At 42.1% G+C, this 24,446-nt stretch overlaps 1 protein-coding gene across 1 annotated transcript in view; it reads right to left on the reverse strand.

Moving 5' to 3' along the window:
• Window positions 1-1,950: 1,950 nt before the first annotated feature.
• The window catches only part of LOC142107389 (neuronal pentraxin-2-like), a 28,288-nt gene continuing 5,792 nt past the window's right edge, over window positions 1,951-24,446 (reverse strand). The window contains exons 2-5 of the mRNA XM_075190807.1: window positions 15,187-15,370; window positions 10,655-10,902; window positions 8,952-9,131; window positions 1,951-3,702 (exon numbers count right to left, since the gene is read on the reverse strand). Coding sequence (XP_075046908.1) covers window positions 3,493-3,702; window positions 8,952-9,131; window positions 10,655-10,902; window positions 15,187-15,370 — 822 coding nt within the window. The 3' untranslated portion in view covers window positions 1,951-3,492. The remainder of the gene's footprint in view (window positions 3,703-8,951; window positions 9,132-10,654; window positions 10,903-15,186; window positions 15,371-24,446) is intronic.

Raw genomic sequence — 24,446 nt, forward strand, 5'->3', positions numbered from 1 at the left:
ACTGTATAGTACGTATTGTAATACGTGTAGACTAAGATCTTGGAACCAGAAATCTACATGATAATACTGGGCAGATTAAACAATGCACTTTAGTTGCAAATGTTGTTTTGCAGCCCTGTATGAATCCTTCAGAACTACAACAGGCTCTTTTCACAGCCTGCTTTAATAACCATACAAAGTGCAGTGTGCTGTAACTCCCATAGGGACACAGAGCAAGGAATGGGAAACATGGGTGCATCTTGTCATTCACAATGCAGCAGCATACATTAATCAAAAAAATAGCTTTTTTTTTCTCCATGTATTTGTAATGCCTGACTCAATGTGCCATCTTCACCTCTCAATTTATCATTACAGAAAACCAATTTAAATGTATAATAGAAGCAATACAGGTCAGGATATTGTATAATAACACAAGATAGGAGGACAACACCTAGTTTTCTGTATTGCAATGCAGACTGTGCATCGCCTAGGACTCCATCAGGACCTATATTTGTTATACTGTTTGAGTATATGCTTCTAAAAGGGGTCTTCCACTCTATGTAGGAAGCTTACTAAATTCCCCAGCAATAGTACATTGTACTCTATATTCCAGTGTCCTGACACTTGCCTATAGCCGGAACTTTGCTTATCCCTTTCGGTGCTATTAGTTCTCTCTGTAGCAGGAAGACTGACAGCATTTTTAAAGAAAAGCCTTAGAGCTGCTGTGATTGGTCTCTACTATTGAGAAACCAGGTAAATGGGGTGGAGGGGGCAGTGAGAGTAGGTAGTTTTAGTTGTGCACTCGTAATTTAATGGGGTTGTGGCCCACTTCTACTTATTTAGTACCTAGTGGCTCTTGAAACATTTCTAGTGAGTACCATTGTTTGAGTTCTGCAATGCATAGTATAGAAAAGGGTTTGTAACATTATCTAAAAGGTTATTCTCACAATTAAAGTGAAGCAGGAAACCACTTTAAGTACCACTGTTATATCTTTAGCCCAGAAGAATAGGAAATGGTATTGAGGTCATATATGTATAGGTTTCTTTCCACTGTAGAAATATGCTATATGAATAAATACAAACTTTTTAAAAATGTTTCCATGTCCTTTAAGCTTATGAATAAAGTGGTTAGAAGTTATTTTAATCCCAGCTACTTTTGTAAAGTGACAGTGGAAATGTAGCATACATTTTACTTATGTTTTGCAGTGCAATTTATGGTAATGTAAAAATGAAAGTAGTTTTATGATCTTTTGCAGTTAGAAGACACCATAATTAATAGGAGGGTAGGAGGGAAATGTAATTTATTGCACTAGGTCTCCTTAATACTCTGTGGTTTACCCCTGGAGCAATTAACTGAGGGGCAATCCTATAAAGTCAGCATTGAGCATACTGGTTGCAGTAAGGATTATTGATCTAATCAGCTATGCTAGTCAGGTTTTAGAGTGTGCCAGACCTGGTTTGCCAGGGGGTGCTTTCAGTCGGTGCTATAAAAATAGTTTCAGAGTGGAAGGGGAGCTCTATAGAAACTGGGGTACAAGACAGGAGAACAGCTGCTGCTCCTAATGTCAATTGTGGGTGTTATTTTATAGTCCTACAATATACTGCCTAATAAAATGATTTAAAATCCAAGTAGATATGAAAGAAAACTTGCATCACTTATTTAAAAACATGATTTCCAAATCCTGGTTACTGCTTATTCTGCTGTCAATATAAGAGTTTATTGTAAAGTCCGATCTACTTTTGTATTATTATGTAGTTACCACATTGAAAAAGACGTTCATAGCCTACCGTTCTCCCTGATTCATGAAGGACAGACTAATCGGAACACTCCAACCAGGAAAACCAGTGTTTAAAAGTCAGGATATGCTCCGTTGGCAAAACCTTAAAGTGAATGCTGTTGATCTGGTAGTATGGAGTCTTACCATTGTGACAGGGGAAGGGGGAAAAAAATGGATACTTGTGAAACAAAAATTGACATCTCAACCAAATAGATTTATCATATTTAGAAAGACAGCGTTTTCAGTTATCAATGTATATTATGTAAACACGGCCATACAGGTTGCTAAGATACAGAAGTAATAAAATACACATAAATGTTAACAAAACTGTATTATCAGTATGAACAATATACAACACATGGACATAGTCCTCCACATTGCAGCACATACAGAACGATGTTTGCCAGAAGCTGTAGCACTGGCTATAAATTAATTTGAACGCAACAATACTCTGAACCCCCAGAATACAAGAGACACACAAAATATACCAGTTGACAAAAAAAGCATATATAAAGATAATCAGCGTGAAAAACTAACCACATCAAAACACCTAAACACATGTAAAGTGCAGCCAATATTTGGTCAAGTTGCGCAAAAAAAGTTTGAATATGATTATTATGGTCTATATCTGCATATTTTGTTGGTTACAATTTTTTCATTACTGCTCCCGTTGTTACACTCTTAAAAAGTCAGTGTCATTTGCAAAAAGCTAACCCCAGCTCTACGTTTCTATTTGCGCAAATACACCTATTTATCCGTCTCGCGCATAAGGTATACACCCACCTTCCGATTTTGACTGCCCCTGTAACAACAATTTTAATACTGTGGGCCTGTGAGTCCAGCCACAAATACGCATGATGAAAACTGTGAAAATTTGACTATCGAAGTCCAGCTTCCTAAAACTTGATTGCCACACCATTCATTAATTTGAAATGCTGAGTGCTCCAGCTTAATTTGTGTATTAAATTTATTCATGCAAATAAGAGAGCATTGGGTCTGTCTTTAGTACTCCTGTCCTATTATAGGATGACTCACTATTATTGGAATCTCCAGTGTCTGTAATGAACATCCTTAAAAAAAAAAAAAAAAAAATAGATTTGTTGCTGCCCACAAATCAGTATACACCCCCCCCCCCTCTTCCCTTCCCCTGTAATTGTGCCCTTATCACCATGGGGGATTTCATTTAAGTATTTTCCCTTATGGAATCGTGTTCATGCATGCAATTTGAGGCGCATTCATTCATAGCTAGCATTTAGCTCGTAAAGCGTCACTTTGATTAGTTAGGAAACATTAGTGCAGTACCCACGTACTCCGATAGGTGCAAGATATAACACTTCTTGCATGTTTGTCTGCATTGTTTTTTTACAGGAGCAGAACAACTCACAGATGCATGTTTTGTTTTGTTTGTTTTTGCTTACAATTTAACATTGAGCTGTTTAAGATACAGTTCTCTTTAGCAGACTCGCAGCTGTGAAGGAATACACAAGTCTGAAACTGGCTGCTGGATTATGCAATCCACATTTACATCTAAAAGAGTACCACACACTATTAAGTAGAATAAAACAGTAGGTTAAATCACAAAAGCAATGTAAGAGATAGGAATGACAAAAAGGTGTGACAATGATATACAGTGGGTATCTACTCCATTTGAAGCAATAGTCATTGGGGTGCTGGGAGCCCATTCCATGTCTGGGCCCCCTATCAGAGCATGCTGTATGTGGAGGGACTCCTCATGTCAATGGCAAGAATTGAATGGGAGTTTGGACACCCCCCCATGGAGCTCCATGGAAGATTCCGTCCAGTCTATGACATCGCCTGTGGAATGGGTGGCACAAGTGGCCAGGTTGTAAATCTCACCAGGAGTTAGGATGTGGCTCCACATGTTAAAGTCCGTAATTTCTCCCACAAAGGCTTGTGTAGCATCAAACCTTCCTCCCAGGGTATCCTAATTATGGGAACAACATGTTATTTTTATCCGTAATGAATCAAACAGTCTGCACAAAAGCACTGTATAAACATGATATTACTTTGACAGTTGTAATGCTTACACGTTGCAGCCTTGTACAATCTGTATCCAAATCTCAAAACTATGGAGGTAATGGTGGACAATATACTATTCGTATTTCAGGTTTACAGTCATTAGTTTCCAGGCAAACCAAAAAAACTTAAATATTACTAAATACATTTGTGAGCTAGGGCCATTGTAGGAAAATGGAGATAACATTTGTCTAGCGTACATTCGTTCAGGGGGTAAATGTATCAAGTTGTGAGTTTCCAGTGGGTTTGACAATTGGAGATGTTGCCTATAGCAACAAATCAGATTCTAGGGCCTGATTCATTAAGGATCTTAACTTGAGAAACTACTTATTTCAGTCTCCTGGACAAAACCATGTTACAATGCAAGGGGTGCAAATGAGTTTTCTGTTTTGTACATAAGTTAAATACTGACTGTTTTTTCATGTAGCACACAAATACTTGATAGCTTATTTGTACTGAAATTTAAAGTCGATATTTGTGTCCTACATGAAAAAACAGTCAGTAACTTATGTGCAAAACAGAATACTAATTTGTACCCCTTGCATTGTAACATGGTTTAGTCCAGGAGACTGAAATAAGTAGTTTCTCAAGTTAAGATCCTTAATGAATCAGGCCCCTAGTTATCATTTATTTAGTGCATTCTACAAAATTATAGTTAGAATCTTATTGGTTGCTGTAGGCAATATCTCCACTTTTCAAACCTGCTGGAAACTCACAGCTTGATACATTTACCCCCAGGTGTTGCTCTGTTTTGTTTTTGGTTTGTCACTTTTAAAAAGCAAACAAAAGATTTAAAGTTTTTATACTGACTTCATTAAAAATGGGACACTGGCATGTTTTATGACAGGGCCCACTGTTTTCCATGACCTTTGGTGTTTTATCGCAATCACTTGCATGAATGGAAAGTTCACAATCGAGGTGCGCCAGCAACACTGTTACCTGTTGGGTAAGTCTTAGGGGTATATTTAGTAAACTGCGCATTTGAAAAAGTGGAGATGTTGCAGATGGGTACAGAATATTGTACAGTACAGTACAGATGGGCTGGAATCTTTGAAGACATCAAGGAACCAGTCAACTCTGGAGAGTACTGCACTTCAGATAAGTAAATCTTTGTTTTTGTATCTTAACCTAGTGACCTGCACCCAAAACTCCAGTTTGTTTTCTTATTTCAATATGGTGGTTTGACACCCTTAGCTCATACTTGGGGCGGGGCTTGGCAAATCTTGTCATTTGGCCTTGCCCCCTAAAATGGCAACACATTTCATAGCCTATTACAGCAGTGGGTGGTACCATGATGACGTGCGAATCGCATCACTAAGCCCCGCTCCCACCAATTTACTATTGAAGTTGCTGGGAACGGGGAGGTGGCCCTGCTCTCCTGGGAGTCCAGGAGGACTAGAAATTCGGGAGTCTCCCGGACATTGCGGGAGAGGAGGCAATTATGCCTTAGCTTGTCCTTGTGACTGGGCTGTGACCTCTGTAAATTGTGGCCAAAATATACAGCAATAAGAGCTCCCAGCTCTCCCCTTGTTGAGCCTGCTAGCTGAAGTTTTCCCAGAAAGGCCATCCTGTTTGGGTGCCTGGCAAGCTAAGGTGTGCCCTCTGGGTATATATTACGACTAACTTCAGCTCCGTCATGTGTGAGTGTGAAGGAATATTGTAGATAGACTGGCATCTTCCTGGCTCTAAAACTCGTTAACACACTGCTAATATCAGAGGCAAACACAGGATTTGTAGAGAGCGGTTTCCATGCCACACTGCCAGTGGGCGTAGCCAGCATGCTTCGAGGCTTGGCTGCACTCCAACTCTTCCTATTTCCATCATATACACAAGCAATGCTGCGTGCACTACTGTTAGGGGCACACAGCTCTCCCTTTTCGAGCAGAGTCATGTAAAGCAAGACATACCTCCCAACTGTCCCTACAATCAGGACAAAGTCCCGATGAGTGTGTCAGAACAGTCGACAGTCTGTCCTGCTCTCTCCTACCTGTTCTTGCTGCTTTCAATACTTGGGGAGAGATGGCTGTGAACAGTCCAGACAGAAACGATCTGCACACAAGCTGCAAAGTGGCTTGTTCCAGGGCAGGATCCAGCCACCTCAAGCATACAATACCCCATGCTGGGAGGGGGTTTCCAGGCACTAGGATACCCCCCCCCCCCCTGGTTTGCCTATGAATATGTGCCTTAGTTCATCAAGCGAGCTTCCGCGTGGGCATTGGCATTGCTGCCTACTGCGTCTTGTCTTCTACCACTCTTTAAGACCTCTGGGTCGGCATAGGGTGATTCTTATACAGGCTCCTGGGACTTCCAAGTCTTCATGTATGTAACATAACAGTCAATGTTTACATGAGAATTTTGATACAGAAATATACTTCACCAATGGTAAAAACATTGATCTGTCCAATTTTTTCAAAATATACATTCAGGATATAGTGTTTATTAGTGTTCAAAGTCATAACTTCTTTATTTGTGCCACAAACATTTTAAATACAATAAAACTTGTTTTGGTAGAGCAGTTCCCGTCAGTAAGCATGGGTTAAAAGCATATCATTAGCAAACATATATAGACAAGTCTATTCTTCATTCATATATATTGACTGCTGTGCAGACCAGGAAACTGGGAAACTTTTTTTCTGTAACACAACTTCTAATGAAACAATTCCGTGAATACTTACGTGCAAACTGAACAAACTTTAAAAAGAACAATAGATAAAGTAGGGATGGGAAAGTACCAGCAAGCATACCAGCTTGTGATAGATCTGTACATGCAGGTATTAAGGAAACCTGGAACTTACCATAATATGTTATCTTTATCTGATACCTGACATAGAGTGAGGCTCGGTGCCAAATGATCATTGATCTTATACTGTTAGTGGACCTCAAGTAATTAGGGACACTTGAGACCTGTTGGCGCACCCAGTTAGACATTTTAGGCCTGATTCAAGTCCAAACGCAATTTGCAGTCAAGTCACGTTTTACAAAGAAGTGTAGTACTGATCATATTCAAATCCATGTATATCTCAAGATACATCTATATTTGTGGTGTAAGTCATACTTGCATACTTTTGGCAAGTTGTATCCGGGAGAGGGGCGCAGCCAATAGCGTCATTTTGGTCCCGCCCCCGGCAACAAATATGCAGTTTTGTCGCCAAGGGTGGGGCCAAAATGATGCGATTCACCGCGAATCGCGTCATTTTGTATAACCATACAATTGTATAATCAGTATAACCATTTCTATTTTTAAGTATAATTTTTTTTTGAAATAATTTTTTTATGTTTTTTTTTTTCTACTTTAAATATATAAACAAACAATAAGGATTGCTTGCAATGCATGCTGTACATACAATGCATTGTTATAGTCTCTTACTTGTATACAGATGTTCTGTGCTAGCTAGTGGTACACAACCGTGACATTTTAAATAAAAGACTATGCCTTTGACAGTCATCACTATTAGCCGACATATACACCTGCCCTATAGTGGGTGCAAATGATACGGCTGAAAACAATGCACATATGAGAAACCCAGAACTTGAATAGGCTGCATCTGCCTCAGAACTCCCCTTACTGTAGGCAGTCGTAAGTGACAATTGCGTTCATTGGCGTAAGGTCCATTTTTGTGCACAGAGATATTTCACACAAAGCCCTTTGCATTCTACTGAGCACGTCAGATCTCTATTTTCTGTAGAAAAATATTGTTACACCTTGTATTATGCAGTTTGAAGATAGTTTGTGTTGCTGTCAGCCGGTTCTTCATTTAGCGCTGAAAATCATATATTAGCTCCTCTCTACCAAATGCTGCTTGTATTAGATCATCCTACATCTGAACACGTGGATCTGATTCATGTTCCTACAGAAGTCCGTTTGCGTGCTGTATCTTACATAAAATAGCTCCGAGCATGCCAGTGGTGGATCCGGGGGAAGGACGATCGAGGCAATCGCCCCCCTTTCTCCCCCCCAGCAGGGACTTGCTGCCGGCAGCTGCACACTATGTGCAGGTCTGTTCGGCAGAGACAGGCAGGGAGAGTGTGCTGCCCGGCTGCTCTACAATCAGAGTGGCCGGGCAGCACACTCTCCCTGCCTGTCTCTGCCGAACGGACCTGCACATAATGTGCAGCCGCCGGCAGCCTTAGCCGTCAAAAAGCGGGGCGGGGACTAGTACACCCCCGGTAAAATTATTTTCTAGGTCCGCCCCTGGAGCATGCTCAGAAATGGACCAATACGCCTATGACTGCAATTGATGTCCGCACACTAATGACACTGACGACTGTTTACGATATGAATGGTGGGGATGGGCAGACAGACGTAACAATGTACCGTAAGGGCGTGCCAACGCAGATGAGGCCAATTCAAGCCCAGGGTTTGTCTTAAGTACTTACTGGAGATTGTTTACTGCCTCTGGTGTTGGACCAGGATGTATACATAGACAGGTCATGATGTGTGGAGCATAACTCTGTAATTAACATGCAAGCGCTCAGAGGGTCTGGCTGGATTACAAACAGGAAGTAGTGTGTAGTAATCCTTGGCGGCACAATGATTTTCTAATAGTGTGCTTTCTGCCATACACTGATTCATTGATACAATGGGTCCTGATATAATTAATTACATTAGGTGGTATACTACTGGCTAGAAACCAAGTTCTGTAAATCAATACAGTTGTGGTGAAGAGTTATATTATAAATGTAACCTATACATATTACTGCACAGTGTGGTCAGAGATGCGCGCCAGAATTTCTCACATTCATCATCATCATCATTTATATAGCGCCACTAATTCCGCAGCACTGTAAGGAGAACTCACTCACCCCAGTGCTGTAAGGCAGAAGTGCTAACCACTTAGCCACTGTGCTGCCCACATACCTTATTTTGTTACCAGGAAAGCCATTTCTAATTATGCAACTACTATGTCTCTCCTTATATTTATTTCTATATAATTAATGCTGTCCACATAAAAATAAATCATATTTCTACTCGCAAAAATAAAAAATAAGACTTTGTTCCCCAAGTACCTTTGTAAGTCTAATCATTATGTTCCATCTGTACATTGCTGTAAAATACACCAAGAAATGCTTTTGATATGATCACTGTGTACATTATGGTACATTATTGTTAACATGTACACTGGTTTACATAAATTAAAAATAACTGAATATCCTTACCTGTTCCTGCCCCAAAATAAATATTCCACCGGGCTTTATTGGATGCCATGGTGCCAAGTTTTCGCCACTTCCACGTCTCACGCCATCCAGATAACAGTCCCATAATCCATCTCTTGTTGACCACGTGATGCCAACATGGTGCCATTTAGCATCATTAATGACCAGTGGTAGAGTGACAGCCTACATTCACGAAATACACTAATTGAGCATGGCAACAATAAAACAATACCTGAGTTTTCAGATTCCGTGCAGTACATAGTTCTTTAAAGACACCATACTGTTATCAAGGGTTAAATATTAAAGTGGGATACACCAAGTAATGTTGTTATAGTACATTTGTGATATTGTTGTACACATATAACTTTTCAATGCTTATGGCAAACATGTATTTCCCCAATTACTTGCTTAGAAAACATACAGGATTACTTGAAGTGTTATATTAATCAAAGTGTTTTACTGTATCTAATCCATAGATAGTTTGGGGCTTTTAAAAATGATTAAATTTATAGTGTGTTATCAAAAGATACATATTTAAGAAATATAAAATTGAACCTCCACAGGAATAACATAAATAATATCACTCAACCTATAAAATATGATATGCAATTTATCAGTATTAACTTGTCTGCTGCCTTCTGGTGGGACAATAAGCATATATTAAAGGAACTGTAACTTAAAAATTGTTCTTTGCTTAAACATGCCTAACACAGAGTAATGTATATTAGACATAGTTTTACATTGTCCTTCTGTGTGTGTTATGAGCAAATTTGTGGTTGTATATTCTACCTGTTTGTCTGCCAGTGCCTTCTGCCATATTTTCTGTACTTTTTTGACCTTTGTGAACCTTGACATTCCCCCAGTAACATAGCTCTCCCCAATGATATCACATATATCTCTTGCCACTAGGCTGCTCACTAAAATATGCTATTGTGATAGGATAATCCCACCTCAGTAAAGATTCAAAGGAGAGTTCTTGGATGAGATAAAGGAATTATGGGGAAAAAAATATAAGCAATAGCTATATTACTGAAACAGAAGAAATGTAATCATTAAAGAAACCAGATAAAGTTATATAACAATAATATGTTAGATACAATCATCCCTTAATATTTGCATAAAATAAAAATAGAATGTTATTGTCACGTGAAGATGTGCCTACATCAGCAGTGGGCACCATGCGGCCTGTGGCCCCCCAGCCAGCTACTACCGATCTTATCAGAAGGGGGCAGTTGACTTTTGTGTCACATGACCTCTTCTGCACAGTGTAGGGAGGTCACGCGGCATACCCGAAGCAAGAGCAGGGGCAAACTTGGCTGAGGGGCAGGGGGGCATCTGCCCCCTGGGCCAGTTCATTAGTGGGCTACCTTGGGCTTGGTCACTGGACCACCTGCATTTTTTTTCTTTAAAATGTTCCTAATAGGCTGCTATGTCAATGTTTGCCTCCCGGGCTAAAATCTGCCACCCCTCCCATGAGGAGGAGGGAGTGCATTGTGCTCTCCCTCCTTCCTCGGTGTGGCCCCTTTGAAGGCTGAAGGGACGCACATGCTCCTCACTGTTCTATGTGTTATCTGGAAATTGTAGATAAAATTAAGTGACAGAGGGTTTACCATTTGAAATCACCACTCACTAGCTAATTATAAAGTTATAAATACCAAATTCCCCATAATCATTCAGAAGTGATAGACAATACATATAAAGATTACCTTGTCATTAATAAGCAGTTCCATGGGGTTGTTCCCCCACTCAATCAGCACCACTTCATTAGCCTGTCCTGGGACAGAGTAGGAGAAAGGTGTGCCTATCCCCGGGGATGAGTTAGACTTCAGCCACAAGCAGATGGTGAATGCAAAAATCTCATGGTGAAGGGTCCTTTTGACCTTGGCATACATGTAGTTTGTTCTGAGAGGGAAACTGACCCGGAAATCATTAGATTTTTTGTCTGCTTTATGTCCTATTGGAAGTAGATAAGAAATGGGGAACAATGAGCCTTATATAAACATCATCATCAAACACTAGAGTCTATAAATTTGTTATTGAATGTTTGTTAATTAAATTTACAAATTGTTATGACAGGGTTAATATTTAAGCATATAATGGTGGTGTAATATTATGTAGTGGAAATGTAAAGAAACAGGATCAAGTTATTTAATTAGAAACCACATACTTTTGGGGTTATAACACCTTTTTTGGGCAAAAAATGTTCAATACAACACTGAAAGTTACATTTTGAAGATTCTGATAAAGTTGGCAAATGATCCGGAATCATTTGTCTTAAAAATGCACCCCCTGGATATTATACATAAAATTATTTGAACGTTTGTTTTGCCACAGGTAATAGCTGTTATTGGGGAAGTCATATCACAGACTTTTTATTATTATTATTATTATTATTATTATTATTATTATTATTATTATTATTGTTATTACATTTTATTTATAGGGCACCACAAAAAGAAGGACAGTACAAGGTAGAACAGTACAGTATAAAAAACAAGTAGCACGATAACTCAGGGAGCTCAAAGCACAGCTAATAAGAAAGGGTGAGGATAAGGGAAGTTCAGCACAGCAGGAAACCTGTGCCCAAGAGTGTGGGCGCAGCTAACAGGTAAGAGCCACTAAAAAGGTGCAGAGAAAAGCAAGAGAGGAGTCAGTGGGCAGAAGACCCAAGAAGGAGGTTGGCAGAGTAGCTGAAGAGCAAAGTTAAAAGTGATGGAAACAGGAAGAGAGAGTGCCCCGCTCTAAGGAGCTTACAATCTAAAGAGAATTGCGGACAAATCACAGACACAAGGAGTGGCATGTACTGTCTGCCTATGCTTTTCAGGTATAAATCCATGGATTATCTTATAAAAGAAAACACAAAACTCCTATTTAGTGTGTCATTTGGCAAGAACTTACAGTATACTTGGTCTGCTTTTAGTTGTTCAGTGTGTTTAGGTACCCAATGAGCAAACTTCTCCCACTAACATGATATAATATATTTTGCAGACGAAATCTGCTGTTTGTATGCCCTTCATTAATATTTTATTCGTATTTTATGTAGTACATATAAACACATAACCCATTTAACTTATGGTGAAACAAACAGAAATGCATAAAAAGGGCTCAGCCTTTGGCAGAATGTGACAAGTAGAATTTAGAGTGACTACAATGATGCACAACTGTCTGTTAAAATAAGTATACAAATTATTATTAAGCATAACAATAGTACGTATATGGGTGAAACTGACGCCTGAGATCTAAAGATGTAACAATAAATATGTAATCCTTCCAATGTAGTTAGGGTAAATGTAGATAGACATATTCAGAGTCGACTGCAGTCAAAATTGGTTGTGTGGGTCCATAGCTAAAGCTGGCCAAACACACTGTGATATTGTATATATGGGCCTAACATGAGAACTAGGGCCCCTATTTACTATAAAGTATTGCTAACTAATATTTCCTATCACCGCAATTTATCAATGACCTTTTACTGAGGCAGCTGAGTGATCCTCAGCTCCCCGGTGATATTGGCTGGTAGCGGTAAGAGGAGTGTAATCACTGTGCCCAGCTTTGCCAGTTCACACATGCGCAGTGGACATGGAGGCTCTGTCTTGGGCTTCCAAAAATGGTAACACCTTTATAGATTGGGAGAAGCCCTATCTCTGGCATAAACAACTCTATTAGCCAGACAAATTGGTTATCTCTCATTAATAAATAGCTCCCTATGTTCAATAATAATCCAGTCACACTTGTTCAGTTCATTATCTGGCATTATCGGATGATGATGTCTTTCTTCCTGTTTCACATTAACAGACTTTAAAAGGCATGGAAATGATCCGTTCAATTTCCTTTCCATGTGAATAGAAAGTTCACGGGGCAGGGCATTGATACAACTGGTGGTAGTTTGAAACTGGCTAGCCTTTGTAGGAGACATTCATCCTCTCCTCTTTCTGCTCTGCCCTCTCCCTTGCTAAACACACCTTCTTTAAATCCCTCATCTCTTCTCAGTCCTCTAATCCCCGCCGCCTCTTCGCAACCTTCAACTCCCTCCTTTCTCCCCCCTCTCCTCCAGTCCCACTTTCCCTCACCGCTGCTGACTTCGCCATTTTTTTCACTTCCAAAATTGAGGCCATCAGACTTAACATCTCTTCTTCCTCCCCCTCTCCCCCTGCCCCTATTGCTCCACCCCCATCCAACACGCAACTCTGGTGCTCCTTCCACCCCACATCTGGCGATGAAGTTCGCTCCCTTATTCTTTCCTCTCCACCCTCCACCTGTCCGCTTGATCCCATCCCCTCTAACCTCCTTCGTTCTCTCTCTCTTACTGCCTGCTCCTACCTTGCACACCTACTCAACTTATCACTCGCCTCAGGTGTTGTACCCTCCTCATTCAAACACGCTCTCATCTCTCCCATCCTCAAAAAACCCAATCTTGACCCCACCTCCCTCGCCAACTATCGCCCCATCTCACTTCTCCCCTATGCCTCCAAATTACTTGAGCGGATAGTCTGCTGTCGTCTCACCAATTACCTCTCAGACAATTCCCTCCTCGACCCTCTCCAATCTGGCTACCGCCCCCTCCACTCTACTGAAACCGCCCTGGCCAAAGTCACCAACGACCTCCTCTCAGCCAAATCCAGGGGTCACTTCTCCATACTCATCCTCCTCGACCTCTCTGCGGCCTTTGACACTGTGGATCACCCCCTCCTTCTGCAAACTCTTCTCTCTCTTGGCCTCTCTGGTTCTGTCCACGCCTGGTTCTGCTCTTATCTCGCCAACCGCACCTTCTCTGTCTCCACATCTGGCTCTGCCTCCACCCCTTCCCCTCTCCCGGTTGGTGTCCCCCAGGGCTCTGTTCTCGGCCCCCTACTATTCTCGCTCTACACTTCCTCACTCGGGACTCTCATCTCCTCCTATGGTCTTCAGTATCACCTCTATGCTGACGACATTCAGCTCTACGTATCTTCTCCTGATCTCTCTCCCACTCTCCTCTCTCGTGTATCTGACTGCCTCTCTGCCATCTCCTCCTGGATGTCCTCGCGCTTTCTCAAAATTAATATCTCTAAAACTGAACTAATTGTCTTCCCTCCCCCCAGGCTCCCCTCTCACCACAACCTCTCCATCGTGGTTAATAATTCAACCATCTCCTCTGTCACCCAGCTCCGCTGCCTGGGTGTCACCCTTGACTCCTCTCTCTCTTTTGTCCCCCACATCCAATCTCTAGCCCAAACCTGCCGCTTCCAGCTGCGTAACATTGCCCGCATCCGGCCCTTCCTCTCACAAGATGCCACCAAAACCATCATACATGCTCTCATCATCTCCCGCCTCGACTACTGCAACCTTCTCCTTACTGGCCTCCCCCTCTCCCACCTCGCCCCCCTTCGCTCTGTTCTTAATGCGGCCGCCCGACTCATCTTTCTCTCACGCCGCTCCTCCTCCGCCTCCCCTCTCTACCGTGCCTTACACTGGCTCCCCTTCCCCTACAGGATCCTTTTCAAGCTCCTCACCACCACTTACAAAGCCCTCTCCCAGTCTACTGCCCCCTACATCTCCAACCTCCTCACCATTCACACCCCTGCCCGCTCCCTGCGCTCGGCCAACGACCGTCGCCTCTCCTCTACTCTGATCACATCTTCCCACTCCAGAATCCAAGACTTCTCCCGAGCTGCTCCCCTCCACTGGAACGACCTCCCTCGCTCCATCCGTCTCTCACCCAGTCTGTGCTCCTTCAAACGGGCACTCAAAACTCACCTGTTCCTCAAAGCCTACCAACAATCCACTTAACCCTTACCTCGTTGCACCTCCGCAAACATCCTTCTCTTGTTCTCCCCTCTCTCCACCAGCCCCACCCTTCTCTCCCTTACTTTAATGGCTCCCTCCTGTACCTGTTTGTCCACCCTCCCTTAGGATGTGAGCTCGTATGAGCAGGGCCCCTCTCCCCTCCTGTCTCCATACCTGTTCTTCTACTCCATCTTCACTCATATGTCTGCCCGGAGTTCTGAAGTATTGGTACTTTGTGTTTATTGCTGTGTACTATGTCACCCTGTATGGTCTCCTGTTTGTATTATGTACGGCGCTGCGGAAACCTTGTGGCGCCTAACAAATAAATGATAATAATAATAATAATAATCACAATGTTGGACTGTTGGAGCGCTTCAGATTAAAAAAGTTAAAATCTTATCCTTTAAAGGACATTGCCTATAGAACCATTAATCTTGATTTATTCAAGCACTTCTTTCTTTCTAGCGAGTCTTACCTTTTTCATTGCTGTGTACAGTGCTGTTCATCTTGTGTCTTACTGGATTCTCATGTGTCTGATGTTCTTTATCATGGTGCTCTGAAGTATTATGTTTTTCATGTATCTGATGTTCCAAAATGCTGATCTTTTTTTGGAGGGCGTCTCTCAAAGATGTTGAGAAGAGAGAAGAGTTTCTGTTTCTCTGAAAGACAGCAGAGATGAACTTATTTGTCTTACTTGTGATTCTTAGGCTTCAACAATTCTCAGGTAGACTAATGCTTTAGTGATCGGATCATTTGATAGTGATAATACCAGCAGTGGCGGATCCAGGGGGGGGGGGGGGGTGATCGAGGCGATCGCCCCCCCCCCTTCCCCCTAGCAGACACTTGCTGCCGACGGCTGCACAGTATGTGCAGGTCCGTCCAGCCGTGACAGGCAGGGACAGTGTGCTGCCCGGCTGCTCTGACTGTGTTTAAAACACAATCAGAGCTGCCTGTCACGGCTGGACGGACCTGCACATAGTGTGCAGCCGTCAGCAGCCCAAGATGTTAGAAAGGGGTGGGGCCTAAATCGCCCCCCCCCCCCCCTATCTCGCCCCGGGTACAGCATTTTTCTAGATCCGCCCCTGAATACCAGTGCAATGATTTTTATGGAGGCACGGAAAAGAACGGCTCCTTCACAAAACAAAACGGCAGCTGCTATTTTCCTGCTCATAACATTGCTAAAATTCAACCCGGGTCTCCAAAATACTCATCCATGCTCATGTACTTTCCCATCTTGATTACTGTAACCTTCAAATTACTTGTCTCACAAACACTAGATTCATTAATTTTCAGTCTATTCTAAATGCAAATGCAATAATTACAAGTTCATCCACTCAGACTATATCTTGCATCTGCTTACATATGGCAATGCTGCTTAAATTGGACACAGGGCAAAGATCACATTATATGTAATATAACGTTCAACTTTTTGAAAACTAGATCAACAAGAGAGTAATACAAGACAAAGTTTATGGTAGGTAGGAATTAAAGTTAGGTGTTATTTCAGTTTAAAGACTTGTGCTAATATTAGGGCTATGTTAGGATTATACTAAGGCTATTAGGTTAATATTGGAGTTAATACAGAGCCAGGACTATATATGTAACATCATTTGCAGGTTTGACAGTTCTAGTACATGGAAGGTCTCATTGGAGATGCAAACCTCCCATTGCTCTCATTACATTGAGAAAGTATAGTGCACTAAGGAAAAGAAAGGTATTCACCAGGGGTTGGAGCTTAAGCAGCCAGTGGTATTATTGGCTGATAGAGATTAGTTTCTTGTCTTGCCATGAACAATGCAGTTCTGTGCAGGAGATGAAATCCATTTGTATCAAACAATAATAATGCTAACTGGTAGTATCTCTGTGATTATTTGCTTTATGGCTCAGTGAGTATAGCTTTCCGAGTCAATTCTGCTTTGTACACTAGGCACAAAATGTCATGACATTTTTTATGGATTAAAATTTAAAAGATAATTTTTGTAAGTAATCATTACTGGTTTAGACAAAAAAAAAAGATGGGCATCACAATGAGAAAAGTTTAGACTCACCAGTATTAACCAGCATGCCTAGCCATGTGTCTCAATGAACAAAGTCAAACCTATTTTTTTAATTTTCTTTATATGCGCTGTGTGCTTAAAATTAAAGGTGAAAATTCTTTCTATCTTTGTTATCTCTCCTTTTGAGTAAGCTGTTTTTGTGGGAGACAGTTTGGTTACACAAAGCTGGGAGCCATGAGTATTCGCCAGTAGTCACTTTTGCTACCCCCGATTTATCTCTACTTTTAAATATATGTCTGATAAGAAAATGCACTTTTATCACTTTTATCTACAGTATGGAAGAGCCGGTGGATTTGACGGCCACAGCCCTGAACCAACTAGTAGAGAAGCCCAAATCACCTGGTGAAAACCAGGGTTGCATTAGACTCCACACTTTGTTTCTGCCGGTGCAAATCTTGGCTTTTGGAATTCGCTATTTCACATCTGACTGTGACAGTATCTACTGGCCATAGATCTCGGTGGTAACCCCTCTCCCAGAGATCTCATACAACACTCTGTAGGTAGGATGGAGAAACAATAAGCGAATCAGGACTAACTTATGCAATGTGTGCAGGGCCTCTCTCTGCCTTGATACACTCCAGCATATCTTGGGTGGTCAGGCTCCTTCACCAGCCCCAGCTTGAGTACCCAACACCCTGGCAGTACCATCTCAGCTCTGTATTCCCAACCGTCCTAAATACAACAAGGATTGTAAAGCTTGTATGGTGTTCATGAACCAATGCTCAATTCATTTCGAGCTTCTGCTGGGGAATTTTCCTTCTGTCACAGCGAAGGTGGCTTACATTATTTCCCTATTTACCAGTCAAGCCCTTGTCTGAGTTTGACCCCTTTTGGAATGCAATGATTCTCTTTTGCATAATTGCACCTCTTTCTTGTATGCCTTCAGGAGAATTTTTAAAGGGCCTGATCTCATTTAATCTGCTGCCTCTGGCATCCTCTAAGTTTACCAGGGCTCTAAAACAGTGAGCTTTATGCAGTCTAGTTTCTAACTCTTACATTGAACTTCAATGGAAAATGAGGCTTTGGTAGGGACCTTTTTGTCAAGTGTTATCTGACCATATCAAGGATAAATTGACTTCTTGGGAGCTACCATCTTTTTTGGATGACCTCATTAACATCTACAATTTGCTAGATATCCCCTTCAGGGTACATTCACAACAAAAGGAACAATTCCGTTGCTCCACTGTCAAGTTCATACCTTTTTCCCAGGCTCCAGGCACCCCTCCTGAAGAGCCCATGAAACTGAGATGTTCTTGGCTCTCTCCAGAAGAACAGTAGATAAGATTTAAGATTTACCACCCGTTATACAACTACCCCTTGACCAACATTGTTGTGTGACAGGATCATTTAGCTTATGAGTAACTTTTACCTTTGCAGTCTGGCTGAGCCGACTGCAAATGTAGACTTAACCTCATGTGTCAAACTCCCATTGTTCAAAAGATTGTAAGCTTGCGAGCAGGGCCTTCTCACCTCTTAGTCCGTTTTACCCAGTTTGTTTATTAGTTTACTATGTTTGTCCCCAATTGTAAAGCGCTACGGAATATGTTGGCGCTATATAAATAAATGATGATGATGATGATGATAGTCTTTGCCAAGCCGCGTCACGTGCTTGGGACATACTCCAAAGTTCGAGGAAAAGCAAAGCCTATCTACTTCTAGGGGGGCCATGTTAGGTTCATCTGTCTACAATCCTTTTCTTATTCCAGTGCCAATTTTATAACCACTGTCACTCCGCATTAACCCATTGGCTCAGTATTCTTTTCTGCCTTCTTAGATTCAGGTGCGGCTTGGCAATTTCATCACATCTGTGGCCTCCAAGCTGGCTCTTTCCACTCAAGCTTTGAAAACACTAGTTTCCTTGAAAAGTCATTAATGACAGCAAAATTGCACATGCCACTAATCATTTCCAAAAAGGACCACTGTGCCTACATGTAGGAGACTTACATGGGGAAGTGTTAGGATCTTACCTGTTCCCCGCTCTGCTGCGCTGTCGGGTCTGGCAGCTTGTCATCTTCAGCGGTGAGCGCTTCCTCTGTTGGTTGGCGCCGCTGCACTTTTGGATTCTCGCAGCAGGGGTCATGTGACTCTGGGTGGGGAATTAAAAAAACTACTTATACCTGCTCTGACACGCTATCTGTGTCAGAGCAATGTGTTTCCTGTTCCTGGCTACCTCTCTCTGTGTACCTGACTCCTGTGATCCTGCTCCCTGTGTGCTCCCATATTTCTTTCAGATTCCTGTGTACCGACCTGGCTGTGACCTGACTATTCTTTGGCTATATCCCTGGCACCGCGTTTTGGACTGACTATTCCGTGTACCGACTCGGCTGTGTTCTTGGCTACTCTCTGGATTTCCCTCTGGCACCGTATATCTGATGATCTCCTGTGTACCGACCCGGCTGCGTTTCTACTTCTCTGGACTCATCTCCTGCTAAGGCATACAACAGATACCGTGCACCAAGCCGCTTCAGACCTTCAGACCCTGGAATTCACGGTTAGTGCCTGTATTTGCATCACCTTGTCATATTGCCTGTTGATTATCCATCACTTAGAGCCTTCTCCCTTATGTCAGTAGGCTAACTTGGGGGCCGCGACCTGCGGTTCTTCGGCAGCAAAATCCATCCTACCTTGCGGTGGTTCTTGGTGAAGACCTGAAGGCCGTTAGACTCCCCGCCCTAGGTAAGCCTGCAAAAATACTGACTAAGGTACCTGAACCGTAACAGGAAGTCATCTCCTTTTACATCATTCCTGAGACCATGAACTGGGTCTCTCCTGGTTTTGCCTATATTCTCCAGTGTTGATTGGCACACATGCAAATATTATCGTGGAGCCTCATTGCCACTCCTAGTGTCTTCAAAAAGTTGTTCCTCTTCCTCAATTACCCTTGTTTTCCATCACTGTGCAGCATCTCTAACCTTCTTAATACGCCTCTACAGTAAGCAGAAAAGTTGGTGGCCCATCCCAAATGGGATTGCGCTATAGATATTTGTCCAGTCAAGTCTCCTCCTTAGAGTCGTGTTTATCGGCTCTCTCTGCTGGAGACCCAAGCTTTGTCTGTTTATTTTCAGAAATACTTGAAGTGGTTTTATTTGCAAGTCTTCTTTAACACAAAATTCACTTGCAGGCTCCTCTCGGTACTTTGCTTCCATTACCTATCTTTGATAGACCTTGGTCCCATATATCTCTGGACTTCATACTGCTTTACTACATTAACCCGAGGTCTAACTGGGCTATAGCCCAGGGGCCTCGGGCATCCAGGGGGCCCTTCAAAGTCCTCAGCAACATTATTGATCGGTCTGGGGGCGGGGGCACCCCCAGCCCGATCAATGCTGCTGAGCACTGTCAGTGCAGTCATCCGTACCCTGCGCTCAGTAATCTGCTTACTGAGGAGATCTCGCGAGAGTTCACTCTCGCGAGATCTCCTCAGTAAGGAGCTTACAGCGTGCCGCGGAAGGAGGACTGCACTGACAGGTAAGCGCTTGGGGGGCCGGACGGGGGGCGGCGGGCGGCTCACATTGGGGGCCTCACGGGGGAATGAAAGCCCCCTTAGCCCAGGGGCCTCCATTCCCTTAATCCGGCCCTGTACATGCAAGGGATACAACACTATTTGTATAGTGGTAGATTTTTTTCTAAGACAGCCCATGTCATTTCTATTAAAGGTCTTCCTTTTTCATGTCTGCTGGTCTCTTTATTAATGAGCATAGTTGTACTGTCAGTATCGTATCTGGCCGAGGTGTGCAATCTGTATCAAAATATTGTAGGGCTTTCTGCAAAATCATCAACATTCGGCTGAACTTTTCCATATCATATCATCACAATGAAGTGGACAGATCAAGAGGGATAATCAGGATTTCGAACACTAACTGAGGTTGTATATTGCAGCTAACCATGATGATTGGTATACTTAGTGGCCTGGGCATAATTTGCCCATAATAATCACTTTCACAATGCTACCTCCATGCCCCCTTCCTCATTTAATATGGTTGCCGCCCTCTTGTCCCCATGCTCTTTTTCATCCCACCTTTGGAAGGGCCTATAAAAGTTTTCAAACATCTGGATTAAGGAGAACTTAAAGCCTCTGGTTGTTATAAGTCCTTTTCTGATAAAAGAAGATGTCCATTACCCAAATAAGTCAAGGTGTGGTTATCCACCCCAAATCTCCAACTTTGGATCCCAAGCAAGAAATTTACCTTTTGCTGTATTGGATTATTTAATATTCTACAAATAGTCTAGTGGCTCGGATAGGATTTACCTACTTCTTTAATTGTCCCAAACATATTCCTTATTTCCATATTGAAACTTTTAAGCGTAAGCCACGTCTCTTCTGCCAGCCCTCCTCCACCCTCTGTCTTGGTACAACAACATGAAGAATATGAAGTCAATATGAAGTTAATGAACTCCTTGACTCCTGTATTTCCAATTCCTTGTGGATTGGAAAGTATATATTCCAGAGCAGGATTCTTGGGTCAAGTCATTCACGCTCCCCATCTTCTCAGGCTGTTTCATAAAGAAGTTTCTTAACAAACCTCTTCTTGAGTGTTCTGAGTCCACCCTTAAGAGGGAGGTATTGTAATGACCTACAAACATATGCAAACAAATCTGGCGCTTATACTCTATAAAATCTCAAAAAGAGCACAAAAAGGTAGTCCAAAATATATACGTATTTTTAGAGTCCCAAGAACAATGTCCTCAATGTTCATATGGTTCCAACAAGATTTGATCCCAAAAGGAGGGTATTGTGTATCCAGATATAGTTTTCCACCAATGTTCATACATATAAATAAGCAGAAAAAGATTGTGTTATTCTGTATTCACTTATATTTTACTACGATCAAAAAAACCTTATAATGCCCGTGTAGTATAAAAGGTATTTTAATTATCACCATGTGTGACCAGAAGTTCTCCACTGAAACAAATATGCACTTACACAGGAGGATATCTGTGATTCCAAAGATGGTAGTGGATTACACTTGTAGATCTTCAATTAAGTCCACATAATTCTTTGAGTATAAGCTCAAAAGAAAAATAAAAGTGCTCCAAATGGTGCATTACCATAATAAAAATAAATTTATTCTAAGCACAATATAAAAACAAGTAAAGAGGTATAATCTGAGTGAAATCGCTGCTGAACCTGATAAGGTTGGACTCTTACCCCATGTAGGGAAACCTTTTTATCCCTCTCCAGAGGTCGGGTTGCCGGCTGGTTACCGCTGCATACTTCCCAACACTTGGGTTTGAAATCCTCTCCTCTCAGGAAATCAGCGTGTTCTCTCTCAGTCCTCCTCGTCACCGCCTCATTTCAAACTTAAAAATCACCTTAATGTGTTCGGCCACCAGAAGCGACAGTGATTTAGGCCAGACCTGTTTCTGCAAAACAGCTGACACCGAAATGGGAGCACCCTGTTTGTAGACCCTATCTCTGCAGTCTGTGCCGAGGCATTCGGGCTAAGCTTAGCAGGGACCCGGGTGAAGAAAACCTGACAGGCTATTCACCCACTCTGGGACTTAGATCCCCACGCTGCACCTCTGCCTTGTACAGGGCCCGGATGTAGCGCTCCAGGTTCCAAGATGACTACCATCTTTGGAATCACAGATATCCTCCTGTGTAAGTGCATATTTGTTTCAGTGGAGAACTTCTGGTCACACATGGTGATAATTAAAATACCTTTTATACTACACGGGCATTATAAGGTTTTTTTGATCGTAGTAAAATATAAGTGAATACAGAATAACACGATCTTTTTCTGCTTATTTATATGTATGAACATTGGTGGAAAACTATATCTGGATACACAATACCCTCCTTTTGGGATCAAATCTTGTTGGAACCATATGAACATTGAGGACATTGTTCTTGGGACTCTAAAAATACGTATATATTTTGGACTACCTTTTTTGTGCTCTTTTTGAGATTTTATAGAGTATAAGCGCCAGATTTGTTTGCATATGTTTGTAGGTTAATTCATTGGTACATACGTAGATAGGTTGTATGTTAGCAAACAGAGGCAGCTAAAATACTAGTCAGCGCAGACAGATCCATTTTTTGCCATTAGGTATTGTAATGAGTCAGACCCAGAGAGCGACTATCACCTCCCGTGTCCGGGGTCTAGCACTCTCCACCCATCCTTCTCTTGGATGGTACCAGTGCTTGGCATCTGTTCTCCCTTTCCCCACCGCTGCCTTGCTCTCCTATAGCAGCAGGCGGGGAAAGGGAGAACAGGGAATTTATTCTCACTAACGTGACAAGTGTACCTATTTGAAACCTCCCAGAAACTATATAAGCACTCCTCTGTGCACAGTACCCTATCAGAGTATTGTATTCGTTTTGTACCAGCGTTCCTTGACACTTTAACACTCCTTGCTGCTGGTCCTTGTGTACCAGACCCAGACTGTAGTTATTCCTCTTTGCGTTCAGATTCTGTACAGCAATTGCTTCCTGTTCGTTGGCTTGTCCTGGCGCTCCATCTGTCTTCCATTTTGCCACTCTGCAAACCGACCATGTACAAGAGCCTGGCAAATTGACCCTTTATTCTCTTACCTTGGTGGCACGAGCTTGTCATGCCAAGGGGCAGTGTGAAGTCCCTGGCAAAAACCATTATATTCCGCACCTTTGTTTCTTCCGGTACAAGCCTTAGCTGGCAATAAGGAATCTGCTTTATTGTTGTGACAGTACATGGTGGAAACAGTGAAAATGGAAATCCAAAATCCAACCTATTTCCACTTTAAAACCATATGCGGGAACATCAGGACTGTCTTTATTACATTTGCCTTTTGTGTTTTTGAAGATTTCAATTAAATTGATTGAAGTGCATCTAGAAATGAAACTGGGGGGTACAAGATGGAAACTGCAAAATGTATTCCATTGAAAGTATACGTAGAATTTTGAGATTCTGGCCCCTTTGACCAATACGAGAATTTGAGAATTCAAGGGCTAGATTTACTAAGCTGCGGGCTTGAAAAAGTGGGGATGTTGCCTATAGCAACCAATCAGATCTAGCTTTCATTTTGTAGAAGGTACTAAATAAATGAAAGCTAGAATCTGATTGGTTGCTATAGGCAACATCCCCACTTTTTCAAACCCCCAGCTTAGTAAATCTAGCCCCAAGTCTTTTAGTGAGGATATGTGCCTACCTATGAACCAGGGAAAACCCCACAAAACAATATCTACCCCCACATGCTGAATTAAATGATCTCATCCTGGAAAATCAAATGTTATTTTTCCACTTCTGTGCCTAACTAGGACACATGGGGGTATTCAATTGTTCCTCTGGCCGCCGGAAAAACGAGCGCGTTAAAACTATTACCGTTTATACGGTAATGTTGCGCGCAAAAACCGGTAATACGGTAGTTTACTCGCTGAATTTCAGATGAAATTCAGCGGGTAATTACCGTATAAACGGTAATAGTTTTAGAGCGCTCGTTTTTCCGGCGGCCGGAAGAACAATTGAATAAGCCCCTTAGGCACCTAATTTGCATGGATAAATTATATTTCCTGGAAAAAAGAACAACAGAGGTGCTTACGATGGGCTGCTTAACTGCTGTTTGTAGCAGATTATCACAAAATGTACACAACGCCTATTTTATTTAATGAACAGGTATATTTGTAAGAGTGTTTTGCTGTTTTAACCCTGTATAAAAAAGTTAAGTATTAAATATATTTTACCTACAATTTCCCCTTTCT

This window comes from Mixophyes fleayi, chromosome 11, assembly GCF_038048845.1.
Source record: "Mixophyes fleayi isolate aMixFle1 chromosome 11, aMixFle1.hap1, whole genome shotgun sequence".
Lineage (NCBI taxonomy): Eukaryota > Metazoa > Chordata > Amphibia > Anura > Limnodynastidae > Mixophyes > Mixophyes fleayi.